This window comes from Aspergillus bombycis (assembly GCF_001792695.1).
Source record: "Aspergillus bombycis strain NRRL26010 chromosome Unknown contig00013, whole genome shotgun sequence".
Lineage (NCBI taxonomy): Eukaryota > Fungi > Ascomycota > Eurotiomycetes > Eurotiales > Aspergillaceae > Aspergillus > Aspergillus bombycis.
In genome coordinates this window covers 408,230-425,963 of record NW_019170015.1, presented here as the reverse complement: position 1 = coordinate 425,963, position 17,734 = coordinate 408,230, and the positions used below count along the sequence as shown (strand labels likewise).

The 17,734-nt window shown below is 49.0% G+C and overlaps 7 protein-coding genes across 7 annotated transcripts; 5 read left to right on the top strand and 2 right to left on the bottom strand.

The window, feature by feature from the left end:
* Positions 1-1,072: 1,072 nt before the first annotated feature.
* ABOM_003070 (uncharacterized protein) lies at positions 1,073-2,587 on the top strand (the record flags this gene model as incomplete). The annotated part of the gene is made up of 1 exon (XM_022530200.1): positions 1,073-2,587. One exon carries the CDS (start codon positions 1,073-1,075, stop codon positions 2,585-2,587), a length of 1,515 nt encoding a protein of 504 aa, XP_022392526.1.
* Positions 2,588-3,958: 1,371 nt separating this feature from the next.
* Positions 3,959-5,522, top strand: ABOM_003069 (uncharacterized protein; the record flags this gene model as incomplete). The annotated part of the gene is made up of 2 exons (XM_022530199.1): positions 3,959-4,709; positions 4,759-5,522. 2 exons carry the CDS (start codon positions 3,959-3,961, stop codon positions 5,520-5,522), a joined length of 1,515 nt encoding a protein of 504 aa, XP_022392464.1.
* A 1,002-nt stretch (positions 5,523-6,524) lies between these two features.
* ABOM_003068 (HIT finger domain protein) lies at positions 6,525-7,878 on the bottom strand (the record flags this gene model as incomplete). Its single annotated transcript, XM_022530198.1, has 3 exons — positions 6,525-7,224; positions 7,276-7,764; positions 7,835-7,878. The coding sequence occupies 3 exons, from the start codon at positions 7,876-7,878 to the stop codon at positions 6,525-6,527; spliced, it is 1,233 nt and encodes a 410-aa protein (XP_022392463.1).
* A 1,013-nt stretch (positions 7,879-8,891) lies between these two features.
* ABOM_003067 (Fe-S cluster assembly protein DRE2) lies at positions 8,892-9,896 on the top strand (the record flags this gene model as incomplete). Its single annotated transcript, XM_022530197.1, has 2 exons — positions 8,892-9,519; positions 9,583-9,896. The coding sequence occupies 2 exons, from the start codon at positions 8,892-8,894 to the stop codon at positions 9,894-9,896; spliced, it is 942 nt and encodes a 313-aa protein (XP_022392590.1).
* A 749-nt stretch (positions 9,897-10,645) lies between these two features.
* Positions 10,646-11,694, top strand: ABOM_003066 (oxidoreductase, short chain dehydrogenase/reductase family; the record flags this gene model as incomplete). The annotated part of the gene is made up of 4 exons (XM_022530196.1): positions 10,646-10,693; positions 10,808-11,103; positions 11,206-11,503; positions 11,605-11,694. 4 exons carry the CDS (start codon positions 10,646-10,648, stop codon positions 11,692-11,694), a joined length of 732 nt encoding a protein of 243 aa, XP_022392469.1.
* Positions 11,695-11,904: 210 nt separating this feature from the next.
* ABOM_003065 (fungal specific transcription factor domain-containing protein) lies at positions 11,905-14,374 on the bottom strand (the record flags this gene model as incomplete). Its single annotated transcript, XM_022530195.1, has 4 exons — positions 11,905-12,839; positions 12,906-13,189; positions 13,240-13,859; positions 14,291-14,374. The coding sequence occupies 4 exons, from the start codon at positions 14,372-14,374 to the stop codon at positions 11,905-11,907; spliced, it is 1,923 nt and encodes a 640-aa protein (XP_022392468.1).
* Positions 14,375-16,175: 1,801 nt separating this feature from the next.
* ABOM_003064 (short-chain dehydrogenase/reductase) lies at positions 16,176-17,177 on the top strand (the record flags this gene model as incomplete). The annotated part of the gene is made up of 1 exon (XM_022530194.1): positions 16,176-17,177. The coding sequence occupies one exon, from the start codon at positions 16,176-16,178 to the stop codon at positions 17,175-17,177; it is 1,002 nt and encodes a 333-aa protein (XP_022392467.1).
* Positions 17,178-17,734: the final 557 nt, after the last annotated feature.

Sequence of the window (17,734 nt, the reverse complement as noted above, 5' to 3'; positions counted from 1 at the left end):
GGTAGGTTGGGTTTGGCGAGACGTGGCTCTGGGGGTTAGGGTTTGGGGCGATGAATACATTTTTTTCGGCGTTGGTGATGGGGAGGAGCTCCGTTGTTCCGGTTTTGGTCCAGGTTTGGGGGCGCCAGTCGTTGATGAAGGGGGTGTTGGATAGGAGGAGCGTGGTGTCTAATGCGAGGGGGGTTGGGACCGGTTGTTGGGTGGCATTTGGGAGCAGGACGTTGCGGAAGTCCCAGAAGTGGTAGTTTGTAAAGTAGCCTGGGTCCGGGCCGGAGATTATGTAGCAGTCGCAGAGGGTGTCGTTCGTTGATGGTGGGTTTGAAGTTGGGGAGGTGGTGGTCGTAGATATCAAAGAGAGACTGGGGAGGAGGGCGAGATTCTTGAACTTCATTGTTGGTGGGGAATGATAAGAGAAAGGAATGTCTGGTGTAAGGTATAGTAGTATTGATTGTTTGAAGGATATCGCATGTTTCTATTCACTTGGATGTGTTGGTATATCGTTAGGGTTGTCGATACTGTGGCAGGTGCGCCTTTGTGTGTTACTTCCCCCACGGAGTCAATTGTCGCTCTGGACATCTGTCTGGGGATAGATAACACTGTCTAGATACAATACTATCCCTCCTCAATTCAGCTTATTGAACGATCTTCTATTGGATATGATATTGTGTCCTTTCCACCCTGACAAGGGCCTCTATTGTTTGGTCTCCATGAGAACATAATGAGAACACAACGCGACGACGCTGACAATAAAACTACAATCAACTGTGACAAGGAGCATTCATTGACAAAGGATCACCACAAGCCTCAATGATAGTATTTCTATGACCTCCGACATTGTACCTCTTTGTCATATCAACATAGTCTATGAATAAACGGCCCAGCACCTTTCAATAGTCTCTCGAACACATCTTTGATATGGCCTAAAATATCTACGCCAAAGGAAGATGTGAACTGATAAAGAATCCAATGTCTTATATATACATACTCGCTGTCCGAGTCCCTACTCTTATGGTCTGTATAATATCCAATTGAAACACGATCTCATATTCAGAAACGTACAACATCCAACACGATGCCGAGGCGCAGGGAGAACGTCGAATGCGTCCATTGTGGCCGCTTTCATCCACAGTATTACGGCGCAGCATTGAAAAACCATGCGAGAGTACATCAAAACCGTCGGGAGGCTGCGCAAAGACAACGTGAACCCTCAACAGAAACAGAAGATGACCTGATATCACTTCCACACGTTGCAGGCTTAGTTCGGCGTATCCGGCGTCTAAAGCAAGAGCAACTGACCACTGAGAATGTGGCACAAAGGTTGCTGAACATATGGGGCGATGATGACGGGAGACTGGCGTTGCTGCGCCGTCTAATGGACCCAGATCTTCCACCTGGGGCTCGGCTTCCATCTGAGCAAGGAGCAAATTCGCTATTGGCAACTGCCAGAAACGTAGTCCTTACCTTAATTGGCCCTCTGGTCCAAGCTGGGGTAATGATTCCTACTTATTTCGAGCCTGGACCGTTGGAAGACCCTACATGGCCTGAGGAAGAGCCGTGTCACTACCCTATACACTCGTCCTTGACGAGAACATCAATTGGATTGGCGCTCCTTCGAGATGATGCCCGCGCAGTTGAGATGCTAGTCGCGCTCGGGATGGAGCCAAACGGTATGCTCTTCTGTGGGTACAGTATTTTGGCCGTGGCCATCTTAACATCGGCGAGGGAGGCTCTGGACTACATTTTATCCCTCGGAAACAAGGTGAAAGTTGATCAAAAGGCAAATGCCTACGGCGAGCAGGAGGAGACGGCGATAACGCTGGCATGGAAGGTCGGGAACATAGACCTTTTCAGGGAACTCTTAACCCATCATGGTGGAGTCCCAGGCCGAACCCTTTTTTGCATCTGTGCCTATGAACAACATGATGTGCTCGACGAGGTGCTTCAACTTGGTTTGGATGGCGGAGAACTTCTTCGGGCGCAACATCCGATCAGCCAAGAGACCCCTCTTCACGCCGCCGTATTGAACCCGGATCACGCTGTCTTGGACACCGTAATGCAATTGGCCGTGCGGGTTGGTGACAGTGAGGGTGACACGTATCCACAATATCTTCGCCTTCGAAATAGCCAAGGCCAAACGGCACTGATGTATGCCATCGAGAACCGGAGATCCAGGAGCATCATAACCCTTCTCCATGACCGAGATACCGATCTTAACGAGCGAGCGTGGGGCGGCCAGACCGCGCTATGGTATGCTGCTCGCACCAGAAATCTCGGGCTAGTCGATATACTCCTTGCAGCTGAGTGCGATACGGGCAACCCTCTTCCTCTTCAGTTTCCGACTAAAGGTACTCCGCTCAATGCCTTGCTCTATGCATATGAGGATATTCTGCACGAATACACGCAGGAAACACTAAAAGGTGTATATGGAGCACACCGAAGATTCAGTCAGGGGAAGGTGGAAATTATTGAGCTTGCTCGGACTTTACTTGCGTACGGTTGTCAATCAAATGTAGGGGATGATCGTTGGCGAATTCCTATGACCGAAAGACTACAACTATTTCCAGAGTGGGGGGCATTGTTCATGTAGAAGTTTCTTTGGCTTCTTCTTCTTCTTCTTCTTCTTCTTCTTCTTCTTCTTCTTCTTCTTCTTTCTTTTCCTTATGTCACTTCTATGGTTTTTTTCAAGATTGGCCACCACTGAAGTTCTGCTGGGTTTGGTATGCGTGATGGTTGGGTGGTAGTAGTCAATTGTAAATATATAAATCCCATCAACCAATTGAGTTGTTTACACTGCGTATACACCACTATACGCAGCTAATATTTTGCTCCGTTAATCTGATTCAATATAATTCAAGTCCAGCTTGAGTATTATTACCCTAACTATTACTGTTTTGTCTTATATAAAGTAGTCGCCCAAAGTGGCCCACTTTGTATGGGAAGTTGAGTCCCCCCAGAATGATGTTCGGACGCGGGAACGTTTGAATGCACGATCGCAGCCCAAGCGGTGTCGGTAGTACTATGAGGAACCGGCTCAGATTGATTTTCTATTATGACTAGAATATGTTTTAATATTGCTCTCTTGTCACTTTATTTATTTCCCCCCACCTTCTCTTCACATATTCCTACAATGGTAGGCCATGGTGGCGATGTAAAATCGTAAGCAGGGTCAACTGGTCAGGTCTTTGGGAGGTAGGATGAGAAATACCAATACAGCATGGGGGATCCCTTTTAGGCAGATTGCACAATGACGCCTAGGGCTATTTCTGTCTTCCAGTAAAGGAGGTTCCTGGGGTGGCGATAAGGCGAAGTGAGAGACAAACTGGTCAATCATTGGCTTGGAGCTGGTCAGCTGAATGCAATGCGGCTGCCAAGCCTCTAGCTCGGCGGTAAATTTGGTCTCATGGTATTGTCACGGCTTGTATTGCTGACGAAAGAAGGATGTGCGTTGTGTACCTTGTCTTAGTAGGCTTCATTTGGGATTTAAGTGTTGGGCACCGGTAGAGCTGTTATTTAGGGATCAATGAACATTAATGACTCAATTGGCCTATTTGAGAGTGAGGATGTTTTCCTCCTGCAAACGAGGACCAGTGGCTGAGGGACGGGTGTTCGCAATGTTTTGATTAGGGCTAATTGACCGGCAGTCCCGACCGCATTGGGCCATCCCGTGTCTGCCACGCAAGTGTTGAAGGAGGGGATGGGGCGGTCACGGGTCAAGGAGGAGAGAGTTGAGTCTTTCTCACTCATCTCCCAACCGTCATCACTCATACCACGACATCATCACGACCATCGATCAGCCCACACATCCCATCGCTATCATTATTCGAACTATCGCCAAAATGGACCTCATATCTTGTTAAATGAATTTAGGGGATGCTGGCTTTGTTGAAACTCGATTTAACCACGATTAATCACCCTTCTCTAATCCCTATCTACCCATACTCAGTCCCTTCCCATCACTATGACAGCCACCCTCGAACGGAGTCTGTCTCGCACTTCGAGCATGTCTATGCCCATCTCGAGCCCTAGACTATCTCTCTTACATGAAACGACGCCGCCTAGCTTATCCGACCCTGCCCTATCTCACATTCACGACCGCTTAACCCTGCTTGACTCTCGTGTTCTGGAATTACGTTCGACTGTCCTGACCAAAGATGGCTATATCGATCGACGGAATCGGGAAGATGAACACATTCGCCGGGAATTCGAAGCCCATCGCTCCATTTCAAACCGAATCGATCTAAATGTAGTCGCATTGAGGACGGATGTGGATCAGTTGAAGTCTGGAGTGTTCCAACTGAAGTCGAGCATCGGCCAGACTGGCAACGAGACCGTCTTCTTACGCAGTGATGTCGATCGTTTGTCGAAGAATATCGAACAAATCCAGTCCGATATCGAACAGGTTCAGACAGACGTGTGTGGATGCCGGGTGGAGATCAGCAAACTACACGCGACCATTAGTCAACTTCGTACCGATTTGATCACTCTTCAACATGAGACATCACGGCATTTGAACTCTGTCTTCGACCGCTTTTCCCTGATCGAGTCCCGCATGAAGCATTCGGAACGCGTCCGCTTCAACTCCTTGGCCCACACCACCCACGCCCCAATCACCCCAGTCCCCGTTGTCGAGGATGATGGCACGCTACAGTGGCCGGAATATTTCCCTCGAACTGTTTGGCGCTTCTGGTGCCTGAAGAAGCGCAGTCGGAGTAAGTCGTACTAGGTGAATGTCCCAGCGGCATATCTAACAGGATTTAGTCAACCGGTTGGTTCAGTTAGCCGAATTTTATCAACTTGGAGGCTACCAATACTGGGGTCGAATGCATCAGACAGAGGCCATGTTTGCCAGCGATAGTGACTCCAGCGACTCCAGCGACTACCCGTCCAATTTGACTCGTGCTGAAGCAGTTCGCTTGTATCCCGAGGCCGCACACCAGGCACTGGCTGCCACACTGGGTTTGGTTTATTACAAGATTCGGAACGAGGTTGGAGAAGGGCCGAATACCCATATTCCACGGCCCCCGAAGCGGCAGCAAGAGGACTTGCCGTCGGTGTCATCGGGTTCGAAGCCGAAACCGGTGAAGATGGCACGCCGTCCTAATAATGTGTCGCCTACTGCTTTGCACCGACTGATCACTGGGCCGTCACTGGAGTCGAAATCGATGGCTTCGGACGAGTCTGACAAGCTTGGATGGAATGCCCACTCCGAAGTGTCCGACGAGGCTATGAGTAAGCTGCGAAGCATCGTTTCCGAGGAAGTCGGGACTCTACTTCGAGCTTTGGAACGTGGGCGCATCCGATTGAAGCCTGGTCGCGCTGAGCGTGAGAAATTGTCTCCCATAGAATCCAAAGCTAGCATGCGCAATGGCCGGTACGGTGGCGACGGCGCGCAGGACGATGATGCGCGGACCTTGCCGAACACAGTCCCAACGGAGATCGTGTCTCTTTCAGATAAAACGGACAAGACAGAGGAACATGAACCTGAACTTCCGGCTACTGAGTCCGATGCAACTAGCCCGTAGTCGCCTTATCATGATATCGTCAACACGATATAGTGGTAGAATACGGAGGCTTGCACCAAAGGCTCTTGCCTGCTACGTGACTTTACCATACAAGTTACTATGCAAAAGTCACTTTGCGGGTACAAGAGCCTTTGGTGCTCTATCCTTACTGGACTGGTCGTATCGCGATCGACCGTTGTCCTTGACGCATCTGCAACGAGATGCGTCGCTAGCTAGCACGACAACAGAGAATGCCTCCATTGTGAGCCTTTTAACTTGGTGGTAGCATTCTCTGGGTGTAATGCGTGATAGCAGCACTGCTCCTTGGTTGCACAATGATCGACACAGGGCACATCATGCCACTGTCGACGTGTAGCAACATTCCATCTCCCAACCCTGGATATCTCAGGATGCGGACGGCCTTTGGTATAAATGCTGTTGAGGTTCGCTCCAGCTTGACATTGAACAGATAGACCATTTTGACATCTTGGTGGCCTGCAAGGTCCTGCTCAAGGCAGCACAAGACTTTACGTAACACTGACAGTTGAGTCTTGAGTCAGGACTCTTAACCTACTATTGGAATTGATAGGCATGATACGGCGCCCTGGATGGATATGTATACAAGATACCCCTTTGGATGGATTGTTTTTGCAGATTATTTTATTTTGGTCTGGACCTAGCGATATATACCTTGCATTTGGCGTTTCCCGTATTACAACTAGTTTTGGTTATCTGATTATGACAATAGGAGCAGTGATATTGACAAGAAGACAGTCTCGATCCTACGAGTTGAGACGTTCTACGTATCTGGACCAAATCTCTTCCGCTGGCCGCAGTCTCTACATCGCGTGTCAACCGCTTAACCGTGGGCCCACTCGTATAAGTTTTGTTAAACCGTTGCCCACCGCTGAAGCCAAGTACTAAATATTAACAATTGATAACCAAGATCAAGGTTAACCCAGGCCTGTTTGAATTAAGTGATATCTTAATAACCAACTTCCGCAAGCATCCACACCCCGCGGTCTAAACGGGCTCCAATAGATCTTTCTGCAGCACCTCCAAGACCTTTTTCTCATCTAGATTTGAGATATCCACAGACCCGGGTGCCGGTTGATCGCCGTCCGTCTCGGAGGTTTCTCCTGACTCGGCTTCACCTTGTGGCTGCATGCGTAGATAGTCTTTCTCAAGAAGGAACTTTGAATTCTCTTCCTCCGACAAGGCATCCGGTGAGTTTGACAGTATATAGATAGTCGGGAATTCTAGAACGGTGCGGCCGCGCAGAGCGGAGGTAAGAGTGGCAGTGGGCGAGAGAGGGACAAGTACCGGCTGTTTCGTGCTCGTCCGCGGGCGATGGAGATAGACGTAGAGTTCACGATGGGAAGTGATCTCATCCGTGGATTGCATAGGCTGGTCTTGCGGTGTGATGTCCGGTTTTGTCTCGCTTTCGGGGTTGGGGAGTACAGCTTCCTGAGGCGCTTCCTGAGGCGTAGCTTCTGCGGTAGATGGAGTAGGGTCGCGTGTATCAGGTAGTCGTTCAGACGAATTGACACCCACTTGTTCCGCCTTGCTTTCCTGATCTTTCTTCTTCTGCTCGCGCTCCTCCTTAGACAAAGGAAAAGACCGATCGTAAGCCTCAGCAAGAGTCAACGACTCCAAGCAGAGTCTAATCCTCCTCTCCCCATCGGGAGCAACCCACTCAACCGACCAATTTAAACATTTATTTCTGTACCACAGTCAGCAATCACCACGCTCACTCCAAACCAAAACCCCAAACAGGAAAACATACTTAGGCATCCACTTCGAGGAATTGGCCTTATTCCGACTCATCCCCCTCGGCGCCCTAAGAACAGTAACACCAGCGTCCTCAGCGCCCCTAAGAAACCCAAATTCCCCCCTCACAAACCCCCCAGAACCACCCTCAACCCTCCTCCTCTTCCTCCCGGTCTCCGCCGTACCACTCTCCTCATCCCCATCCAACCCGACGGCCGCAAGATCCACCCCCCGCCCAGAAGTCCCAGGCTGTACAGAGATCCCCCTATTCTCGGCATCGCGCTCCGCACGCTCCATGGTGCGTTCGATACCGGTGATGAAATTGAAATCCCGGTCGAAGGCGGATTCAGTCGCAAGCTCGTTCTTCTTTATGTAGGCGGCTGGATCGCGGACGCCGCTGCATTGGGACCAGAGTTTGTGGCGGCGAGAACAAGGGAGGGAGCAGGTGCGGGTCGAGCAGCGGGGGCAGCGGTATTTGGGGGGTTGGATGTGACTGTTTTTGGATGTTCTATTAGTAGGTGGTTTGGTGGTATGGCCATGGGTTAGGATAGGGTGGAACGCACCAGATTGTGCAGAGGTCGGAGAGGAGGGGGGTTTCGGAGGACATGTTGGTAGATGGCCTTATTCTAGGGAGTCGGATATTATATAGATATGAGTAGAGTTGTACAGAGGGTAGAATATTAAGTATGGGTATAGCGATAGGTCATGTTATGATATAATATGAGAAGTGGAGCGAAGGGAAAAAAAGTCTGGATACATTTAGCTTATCGATAAGGAGGGTCAGGGATGCCTTACGCTCTCGAAACTGTGCCTGAGGCTATGGCCTTCCTGCCTAAATCAGGACGAACCGAAGTCATGTGTTATGAACAGAGCTAGTACTTGCTTCCCTCCTCCCTTCTCTTACAACAACAACAACCACCATCATTCACTACTACTACTAGTAGTATCAGGAACTCTTCATTGTGCACGTGACCCGATACATTAGGGTACCGCTATTTGGTCAACCAACCTGGTGGAATCACTTATGTAGTTCCTGGCTATTGCTATGCAGAAGTCAGTCTTACAGGCTTAATAGTTCTTGAATACTACATCTAATGCTCTAAATAACTGGACCAGTATCTGGAGAAAGCTGTGCAGTTTATCAATTTTAAAGTTCATAGTTTAATACATGGCCTCAGACCCACAGCTACGTGCAGGTTCAGATAGGGCGTCTGATAGCCTAATTCCGAGGAAATGTTATCATCCCACCCACGCCCCGGTGTAAGCAAAGGGAATCAAAAGAAGGAAAGAGAAAAGAGAGACCGGGACTAACTAGAAACCAACTAGGTATATAAACCCCCCCACCTCCCGTGACTCACGTATTAGTAAAGGCTCGTGGCTGATTGTATCTCCGCTATCGGATCGGTATCCACCTGACAAATCAGGCATCGAAAACCGCCACCAATCTTAATAATTGATAAGGGAAAAGCGATCCAGTGTGCAACTTTCTTTTCTCCAAACCAAAAGCCCACCTTGTACCTTCGATCCCCCCATTTATCTACCCGTCACAGACACACAGAACCAAGGGAACAGACCAGAGAAGAACCAACAAGGAGGTGAACCCAAAATCATCACTCCAAAATGTCCATCACAATCGACACCTCCGTCGACATCGACCTGCCTACCCCACCTCAATCAAACGGCAGTCAAAAGCGCAACCTCCTCCTTGCCCCTCCCTCTGTCGCCGCCCACGAAGAGAAACTCCGTCATGTCTTCTCGACCTTCGATCGCTCCTCGACTGATCTCCAGATGCTCGATCGCCTCTCCGCAGGCTTTGTCTCCCTGCCTCCCAATACATATGACCTCGTGTTGGTGTTGACGGATGCGGCGTCGGATGAGGCTGTGCGGCTGTTGACTCGGGATGTTTATACCGCTTTGGTCCCGGCGATGAAGGCGGGCGCTAGATTGCAGCTGCAGCAAGGGAGTTTGGGGGCTAGTGAGGGGTTGGAGGCTATCTTGGCGGGGCTGGTGGAGAAGGATGGTGGGTTTGAGAAGCCGGCGCAGGAGGCTGCTGTGCCGTTGAAGTTGGGCGGCAGAAAGAAGAAGGACAAGACCAATGGGGTGAACAAAGTTCCGAATGGAGTGCCTACGAACGGAGCCAGCACAAACGGCGTGGGAATGTTTGATCCGGCTCAGAACAACGATGACGAGTTGATTGATGAGGATGCGTTGCTCTCGGATGATGATTTGAAGAGACCTCTTCCACGACGTGAGTTTCCCCTCACATATTCTATTATCTTGTTAAACATCTTATTGACTATGACTTCTACAGCCCAAAACTGCGTACCAGAGACCGCCAAGAAGCGCCGGCGCCCCTGCAAGGATTGCACCTGCGGTCTAGCCAGTCAACTGGAGGAGGAAGACCGCGCACGTGAAGCAAAGGCTGCCGCGGATCTCAATATCCTGAAGCTGAACACAGATGACCTGAACGACGAGCTAGATTTCACCGTGCAGGGCAAGACGAGCTCGTGCAACAGCTGCTCGCTCGGCGATGCATTCCGCTGCTCCAGCTGTCCGTACATTGGACTGCCGCCGTTCAAGCCCGGTGACGAGGTCAAGATTATGAATGATATGATTCAGCTGTGAGGGCATTTTTCTTTCTGGGTCTGGTTTTCGGGTCTTACTTAATATCCCCTAAAAGGTGTTGCGGTGATAGAATTTCGGTAGGGTTATTGTTATGAATGGCATGATCTGGTTTTTTTTTAGGATGTATGAAAGCTATCTGAAACTAAAAATCTTCTTTTGTCTATACCTCAGGAGTAATCCATGCACTCAAAGATCCACCGTAGTCAGGATGTAAAAGTAGTCGACCCAATTCATTCCAAACTCGGATTCTAGTATGAGACAAGCTTCACCCCGTATTAATACTGCAATATTAACTCCATATATTCAGGAACAACTCCACCTCAACCGCCTACTTCATACATCACGTAAACACCTACTGTAGACGTCGTGCCTCGGTGATTGAAGCCCTAACCAAAAACAAACCATGTCAACAGCAAACACCGAAGCCAAAGTTGTACACTAATCACAAAAAACAACTCACTATATTAATATCTTTCTATAGACCCCATAAATAACCTTCCCCACAATATGGACCAGTTACATCAGCAAAGGCGATGATATCACCGCGCCGAGGGATGAGAAAATCACGAATTTATAACCTCCGCATCGATTTCTAAGCATCGGCATGAACCAAACGCCGAGCAAAATCACGACACATGGGGAGTATAAGTAGATAACCAATCCCCACACTTCCTCAGATCAATTCCATAACTCGATTCTGAAAGCGATCACAAAAGTAACGTACCAAAGAAAATCAAGAAGGAAAGAAAATGGCCAGCAAGCCCTTCGCAATCATCGCCGGCGTTGGTCCAGGAACTGTATGTCCTTATCTGATACCCTCAGTTAACCCCACACCTTCATCCCCACTACCAACCCCCGCAGCCAAACTACTCAATGAGTATAATAAACACATCTAACAAAAGGGAAACAAGGGCGCCTCTATCGCCCGCAGATTCGCACAAGCATACTCCGTCGTGCTACTTGCCCGTAACCCAGCAAACTTCACGCCGGTCGTCGACGAAATCAACGCAAACGGCGGCCAAGCAACGGGCATTAGTGCCGATCTGTCAGACACAAACAGCGTCAACTCTGCGTTTGAGAAAATCACTCAGCAATATGGTGGATCGACACTAGCCGCAGCTGTATTCAACTCCGGGGGCGGGTTCGTCCGCAAGCCGTTCCTGGAGTTGACGGAAGAGGAATTCGTTTCGGGGTTTGAGAGCCAAGGGTGAGTTTTGTTTGCCATCTTATGTTATCCTTGCCTTCCCTTTGTTCCCCTAGTGTAGCACTACTATATAGTCCTAGATAAAACAGGCTAACAAAATAACAGAAAAGGCGGCTTCAACTTCGCGCAACGCACCCTCCCCCTCCTACAAAAGGCAAGCGGACTCCAACACCCGCCTACACTAATCTTCACCGGCGCCACAGCTAGTCTCAAAGGCTCGGCGACGTTCTCGGCCTTCGCATCGGGGAAGTTTGCCCTCCGTGCGTTGGCGCAGAGTCTGGCCCGCGAGTTCGGACCCAAGGGAGTCCATGTCTCGCATGTTATTATCGACGGGGTGATTGATATCCCCAGGACGAAGGCATGGACCTTTGAGCATGAGGATGCGAAGTTGGATCCTGTGGCGGTGAGTTTCCTTTCTCTTTTCTCTCTTCAGTTCCATTCTTCAGTCTCTTTATGGGACGCGTTTGGTATTGGGTGAGGGAGGGGCTGATTGTGTTTTTGTAGATTGCGGATTCGTACTGGCATTTGCATACCCAGCCCAGGACGACGTGGGGCTTTGAGTTGGATTTGAGGCCTTATGTTGAGAAGTGGTAGTTTAGTTTATTGGGGCTGCAATGAGTGTGTTGTCCTAGTCAGGGTGGGTTGTTTGGCCTGAGAAAGCTAGAACACAAAGACGGGAGAAACTGGCATGATACTACGCGGCTCTTTTTGCTCCAGGTGATGGACTTGAAGATAATATTGATACTTTTTAAATTGCGAATTGTGAATAGGAAGTCCTGTCAAGGAATAACAATCATAATGAGATTAGTCGTTCCTCTGTGTACCTTCTGCCCTGTAATTGTCGTAAAAGGTGTCTGAGTTAAGGGACAATGGTAGCTGTAGACTGCTTGGGTCGAAGTGCATGCTGGGAAGTTGGTTCAGCTCTAGGTCTATGTCGAGGGCGGCATCGATGGCTCTTTTCTCTATCATATTTAAATCCATGCCGAGATCGTCACCAACCGAGACATTGGGCGCAGAAGGAGATGCTTGGCTAGGAAGTAGCGAGTAGTCGATGGGTTGATCACTGGATGTAGGGGTAAACACATTTCCACTGAAGTCCAGTGAAGGATTTAATGACAAGGGCACGGTCTCCCTATTTGTAGGGTCCATAGATACTGTCCAGGGTGGATCTTGAGAGCTAGGAGATAGTAATAACCCATCATTAGACCCAACCAAATCGGTGCTCGATTGGTCATCCTCAGGACTCTGAGACGCAGGACCAAGTTGCCACACATTCAGGCACGAGCCATCTCGCTTCATCGTATCGCTGTCTTCAAACCAGGACCGAATCCTACGGAACACTGTCGTCAACTTGGTAGCAGGCCATAGTGGTCCCCACCCTGCAAACATTTGTATAATGTAATGTAAACGGCTGGAGACTTGGAGTCGGTCTATTTGCAGTTGAGCATCTTCGTTAGACGATGTGACGGCCGCAAAGTGAAGCTTGACTAGGATGAGTGCTGTGTAAATCATCCGGATCAGATACATTGCTGGTAAAACTCGAATCGCAGACATATCTAAGGAGGTAAATCCTCGAAATATGTGATCTATCGTCTCGACGCATTCGCTGAATGTGTCTGCTGGGATAGTGATGGTGCGTGATGTCCGAGTCTCTGATGGTACTTCAGCATCAGACGCTGCACAGAAGGCGACTTCGCTTAGATACAAGGATGAGAAATGATAGGAGAGCTGTAGTGCGCCTATAGGAAGATTTAGATTAATACCCGGATTCAAGTATCCATGGAAGGAGTAAAGATAGTACTTACCATCGAATATCCCTTCTCGTATGCTTTTTTTCCAGTTGAAAATTTGCCGTTTGGACAAGCGATACGATGTTTGGATCTGCATAGCCCGTAACGTGAGAGAAGCTGAAGCGCCTTTAAATGACAGTTGCATTGCGGCTTCTTCTGTTATACGCTGTAGGCGAACGTGTTGGCACAGAACTTTGTCGGATGGGAGAGCATCTGGAGAGGTTTCCAGAACTTCTAAACATTCATCCATACAGTGGGTCCATCTCATGACGTTCGGTGCCCGCAGAGACATAGAAGTGCTAGGAAGTATCAGCAAGCGCATTGATGGATGCCCAATTCGTTCACCCACTTCGAGCAAATGTAATGACAACCCAACCAGACTCTCCGAGCTGCAAGAAGTTCTGACTGGGAACTCTGGTGTCGATCGGCCTGGCCTTCCTCGGCCAATAATGAGGGATCTCTATTCCTATTATTCAATCTGTCTCCCAGTCCCATGATTAAAGCCATGTTGGCGGCAGTGTGACCGATTTGATAAATATCCATTTGCTCTCCCGGCTCCAAAGGCACAATTGACCGATACCATGTGGCGGAAACGATCAACGCTTGCAGTAAGCCGAGGGTGTACTGGTCGCTGCGGAGCATACAATGAACATATGTCTGCACGATCAGCTTGCGGAGTTTTCTCTGTATCTCCAACTCACAGAACCCAGACGACGCCACGTCAAGAATTGCTAAGAGGAGAATCGGGTTATTCTTCCGTACATCGGCCGCTCTTGTACTTGGTGGGAAGACCACGGCTGGAAAGGTGGGAGCCATGTTTGTGATATAACGGCTGAAGATAATGTCCGTAGTGGCATGGTCAAGATAAGGGGTGATATTCTTGTCTAGTACTGACTGTATGCTGGTTTTCAGATCCACAGCTCCGGAGCTCACTGCCATGTGGAATGGAGGTGTGAGTAATGAACTGAGCTGGGAGCAATTATTGCTAGATCGACTAACCACTGGAGGGCCCTGGCAGGGAAGTCCCCACAGATGAACCCCAGCCATGTTGTCCAGGGACATGCGAGATAGGAGCTGAATCAGCAGACCAAATTGGGAAGGGCTCCATGCTGGGGCGAGGTCGGTTGTTAGTGGCCTCTTGTTTTACAGCAGTTGAGATCATCTGATCGATCTTAGACTGTATGTCCAGAATGCGATTATTCAATTGTTGATGCTTGTTTTGTGGTTTCTCCACGGGGAAGCATGGTTTGCATGCCTTTTGGCATCTCAAGCACGGCATACCAGGGGTCGGCTGGTTACATCGCACTTTGGAAACATGGCAGGAGTGACATGCTCGCAGAGTATTGGTGCTGATTGGTGGTTAGTATTATAGATAGGTATGTATGCTATCACATATAAACGCACGTATTTTGAGCTGAAGCGGGTGCATGTTGCGATTGCTCATCGCCCATTTCTGCAGGTACTTTCGAATCCCACTTTTCCATGACGCTTGACGAGTGGAACCTCATATGAGGGGCAGAAGAAACAAGCTGCTTCGCCGGATCAAGTGATGGTAACCCCAATATTCGTGAGATATCCACCTGAGCAAATGATCAAAAACTAGTAATGCAAGCCGGTGGCTGCTTATAACCATTACAGTAAGGCTTCCTTCCTTGGCTGAAGTGACCGATGAACTTTTGGACCCCAATCTTAGGCGCATGTTGGCCAAGACTTGCACGGCAAGGATCGTATCTGGACCTGATATTCGGCCTTTCAGCTCTTTTTGACTTCATCCAAGACTTTAGATATCGCAAAAATCGTCTTCAGAAACAACCAGAAAGGCTTTTGGTTCCGATCGTGTGTCCCTAGAAGCTTAGCCCGGGTAAAGCACTCACTCTACCGCACGTTCTGAGATTGCCCCACGTATGAACACTTGGCTAAGTTTAACCATAACTAGTGGAGACTTAGCGATCATGCATGTATGGTGTGTGGTCAAAGAGCATTGATCTCACCTGTGCTGTCATATTCACTCCTTCTCGCATGTTGTGGAGCTTTGCTGCATTTTTCTTATTGCATAACAGCGGAATTACACCATGTCCCTCACATATCAGTATGTATCGCAGCAATAATGACTCTCGTGGTAAGAGAGACTAACCCAGCGCAGAGAAGCATGGAACCTTTTCCAATATGAAGATGCTCCCCCATCACTCATCGACGACTACCCGAAAGCGCAGGACTCCCGACTGGCAGACAATCATACTCCTTCTCCAGCAAACCGCACTGTAACCCCAAATCACCAGGCAGAGAGTTCCAATAGCGAGCTAGTCGCAGAGCTCCGACGTCTGCGTGAAGACCTGCAGCGTCTCCAATTTACAGGGTATAGATATTCCCACCTGAGTCATCTGTGACTAACTCAGTCAAGGTAGGAGTTACTGACATCGCTGGACCCATAATAGATCCCAGGAAGATGTTCCAGATACGGTTCCTTCATCGAGTAATCCATCTGATTCAGGTTCACCGGCATCGCAGACGACCGCCACCGGTCGAACGAATCAAGCATCCCAGAGGCTAGACATTCTTCGTTGTTGGGAGTCATGCTGTAACGGTCGCGCCTTTTCCAACAGAAGTAATTTAATCCGCCACCAGCGAGAGCGACGTGGTGAATTAGCGAAGCTTCGGTGTTCTTTTTGTGATGCGGTTTTCTCGCGTCGAGCTGCGAGAGATACTCATGAGGCTGCCCGGCGATGTCGCCGCTTGTGATTTGAAGCAGAGTGTTTTCAAAGTTTGAGCGTTAGATGAAGCCAGGCATGCATGTATAATGGCCTTTTAGTCGACATCTTTTCACAATTTATGAGTAACGGATTAGGTATTTTATAAGTCAATTCGTTTGAATGCTGGAACAATCCAGAAATGTAAGATCAAGTCCATCCGCCCGCAAGGAATCCAAGCCGATCGGAATTTAGAAAGGGCGGGGTAGATAAAAACATAGGTCTTTGAAATAAGTAAGATGATTGAAGTAGATATCCTTGAATCAGAAATATGGTTGACGGATCGTGTGGGATGGATGATGGATCGTGTGCTTGGAGGATCGACGGATTGCTGTGATCCTTCATCGGCGAAGGATCACCGACGAACAGAGGATCAAAAAGGTGAGCCCGACCAGCACATCTGGCATGAGATAATATCATACTTGGCTTTAATCACCATAATTCTAGTTCTTTGACTCAGACTTGCTATATCAGGTACTTTCCTCAGGATATTTTATATCGATTTAGTTAATCCCCCCTTGTTCTGCCTCCAACAACCATGGTCTCCCTCAAGACAGTTCAAGCATCAAACGCCAGTCTACGGACAATCCCCAACCTCACAGCCCTATTCGTCGGAGGTACAAGTGGGATGGGCCAGAGTACACTCCGTCAATTTGCCAAACACACAGACAACCCAACAGCATACATAATCGGCCGGAGTCAATCACGAGCCAAGCCCTTCCTCTCCGAACTCCAACAGATAAACCCCAAAGGGCGCTTCAACTTCATCGAAACGGACGTATCGCTGATCCGCAGCGTAGACGCAGCGTGCAAGCAAATCCTGCAACAAGAAAAACACCTCAACTTCCTCTTCATGACACCTGGCGGCATCTCACTCGGCGGCCGAAACGAGACCGCCGAGGGAATCGACTATCTTTTTGCTCTCCGCTACTATGCACGCATGCGGTTTGTCCAGAACCTGCTTCCACTGCTTGAATCAGCAGGTCCAAGTCGAGTAGTGAGTGTCTATGGTGGCGGATTCGAGTTCAGCATCAACGCCGACGATCTAGATCTCAAGCATAACTTCTCCCTGCTCAATGCCTATAAGCACTCGATCACCATGACCTCCCTGAGTATGGAATATTTGGCCAAGACTCATCCAGCCGTGAGCTTTCTTCACGTCTATCCCGGCCTAGTGGGTACGAATATCTACAGCAATAGTTTCCCGCCGCCTATCTCGACGTTCTACAACTACGGGATGTGGCCTCTGATGTGGCCTTTCTCCGTCGGTCTCCAGGAAAGTGGAGAACGACATCTGTTTCATCTAAGCTCTGCGCGGTATCCGGCCAAGCAGACTATCATGGCCCAGGATATTCCCGTCGAGCCAGGAGATGTTGCGAAGGGTACGACTGGGGAGGGAGGCAGTGGAGCATATCTCTTGAATTGGAACGGGGAGGTTCGACCGAGCCGAAAGATTATGAAGGAATATCGGGAGCAACGGGTGCCTGAGTTGGTCTGGAGGCACACCGAGGATCTGTTGGATCGAGCCGTGTGCCGGTGATTTGACCGTTTTCTTTCCGTTTACATCTCGGGACGTTTTCTTTAGCCTGGATAGAGGAGTGTATGATTAGCGATGGACAGAAGGAAGAAGGAGTGCCGAGTTCGTGTTAAAATGAGTAATGATGAGCGGCTGTCTAAAGTTATGTATAATACCGATATAAGGCCAAGACTCATAAACCTGCAGCCATGCAAGCGCCCGGATCCTTGATACGTACCCCTCAATATCCCACAAACAAAATTAATATCAAGACCATACATAAGCTTTCGATAGCGATATCGATAGATGAAGGGCCAGTGAAATGACATCATTTAGCAGATTATCCATCGCCAAATGCGCAACTAAACCTAGAGCAGTAAACCATCCCTCCGTCCCGAAAAAGGAAACCAAGCCCTAAGGTCCTCGGGAACACTGCGTCGGTCCAGGTACACCGGAACGACATGCAACTTGGCCCCCGAATAGAATAGAAAATCATTAACAAAAGTGGTGTAGCTCTGATGTGTTGATCATGCAATTTACAGCCATATCCCGGTGGGGTTAATATAGAGCTACATTAGCGT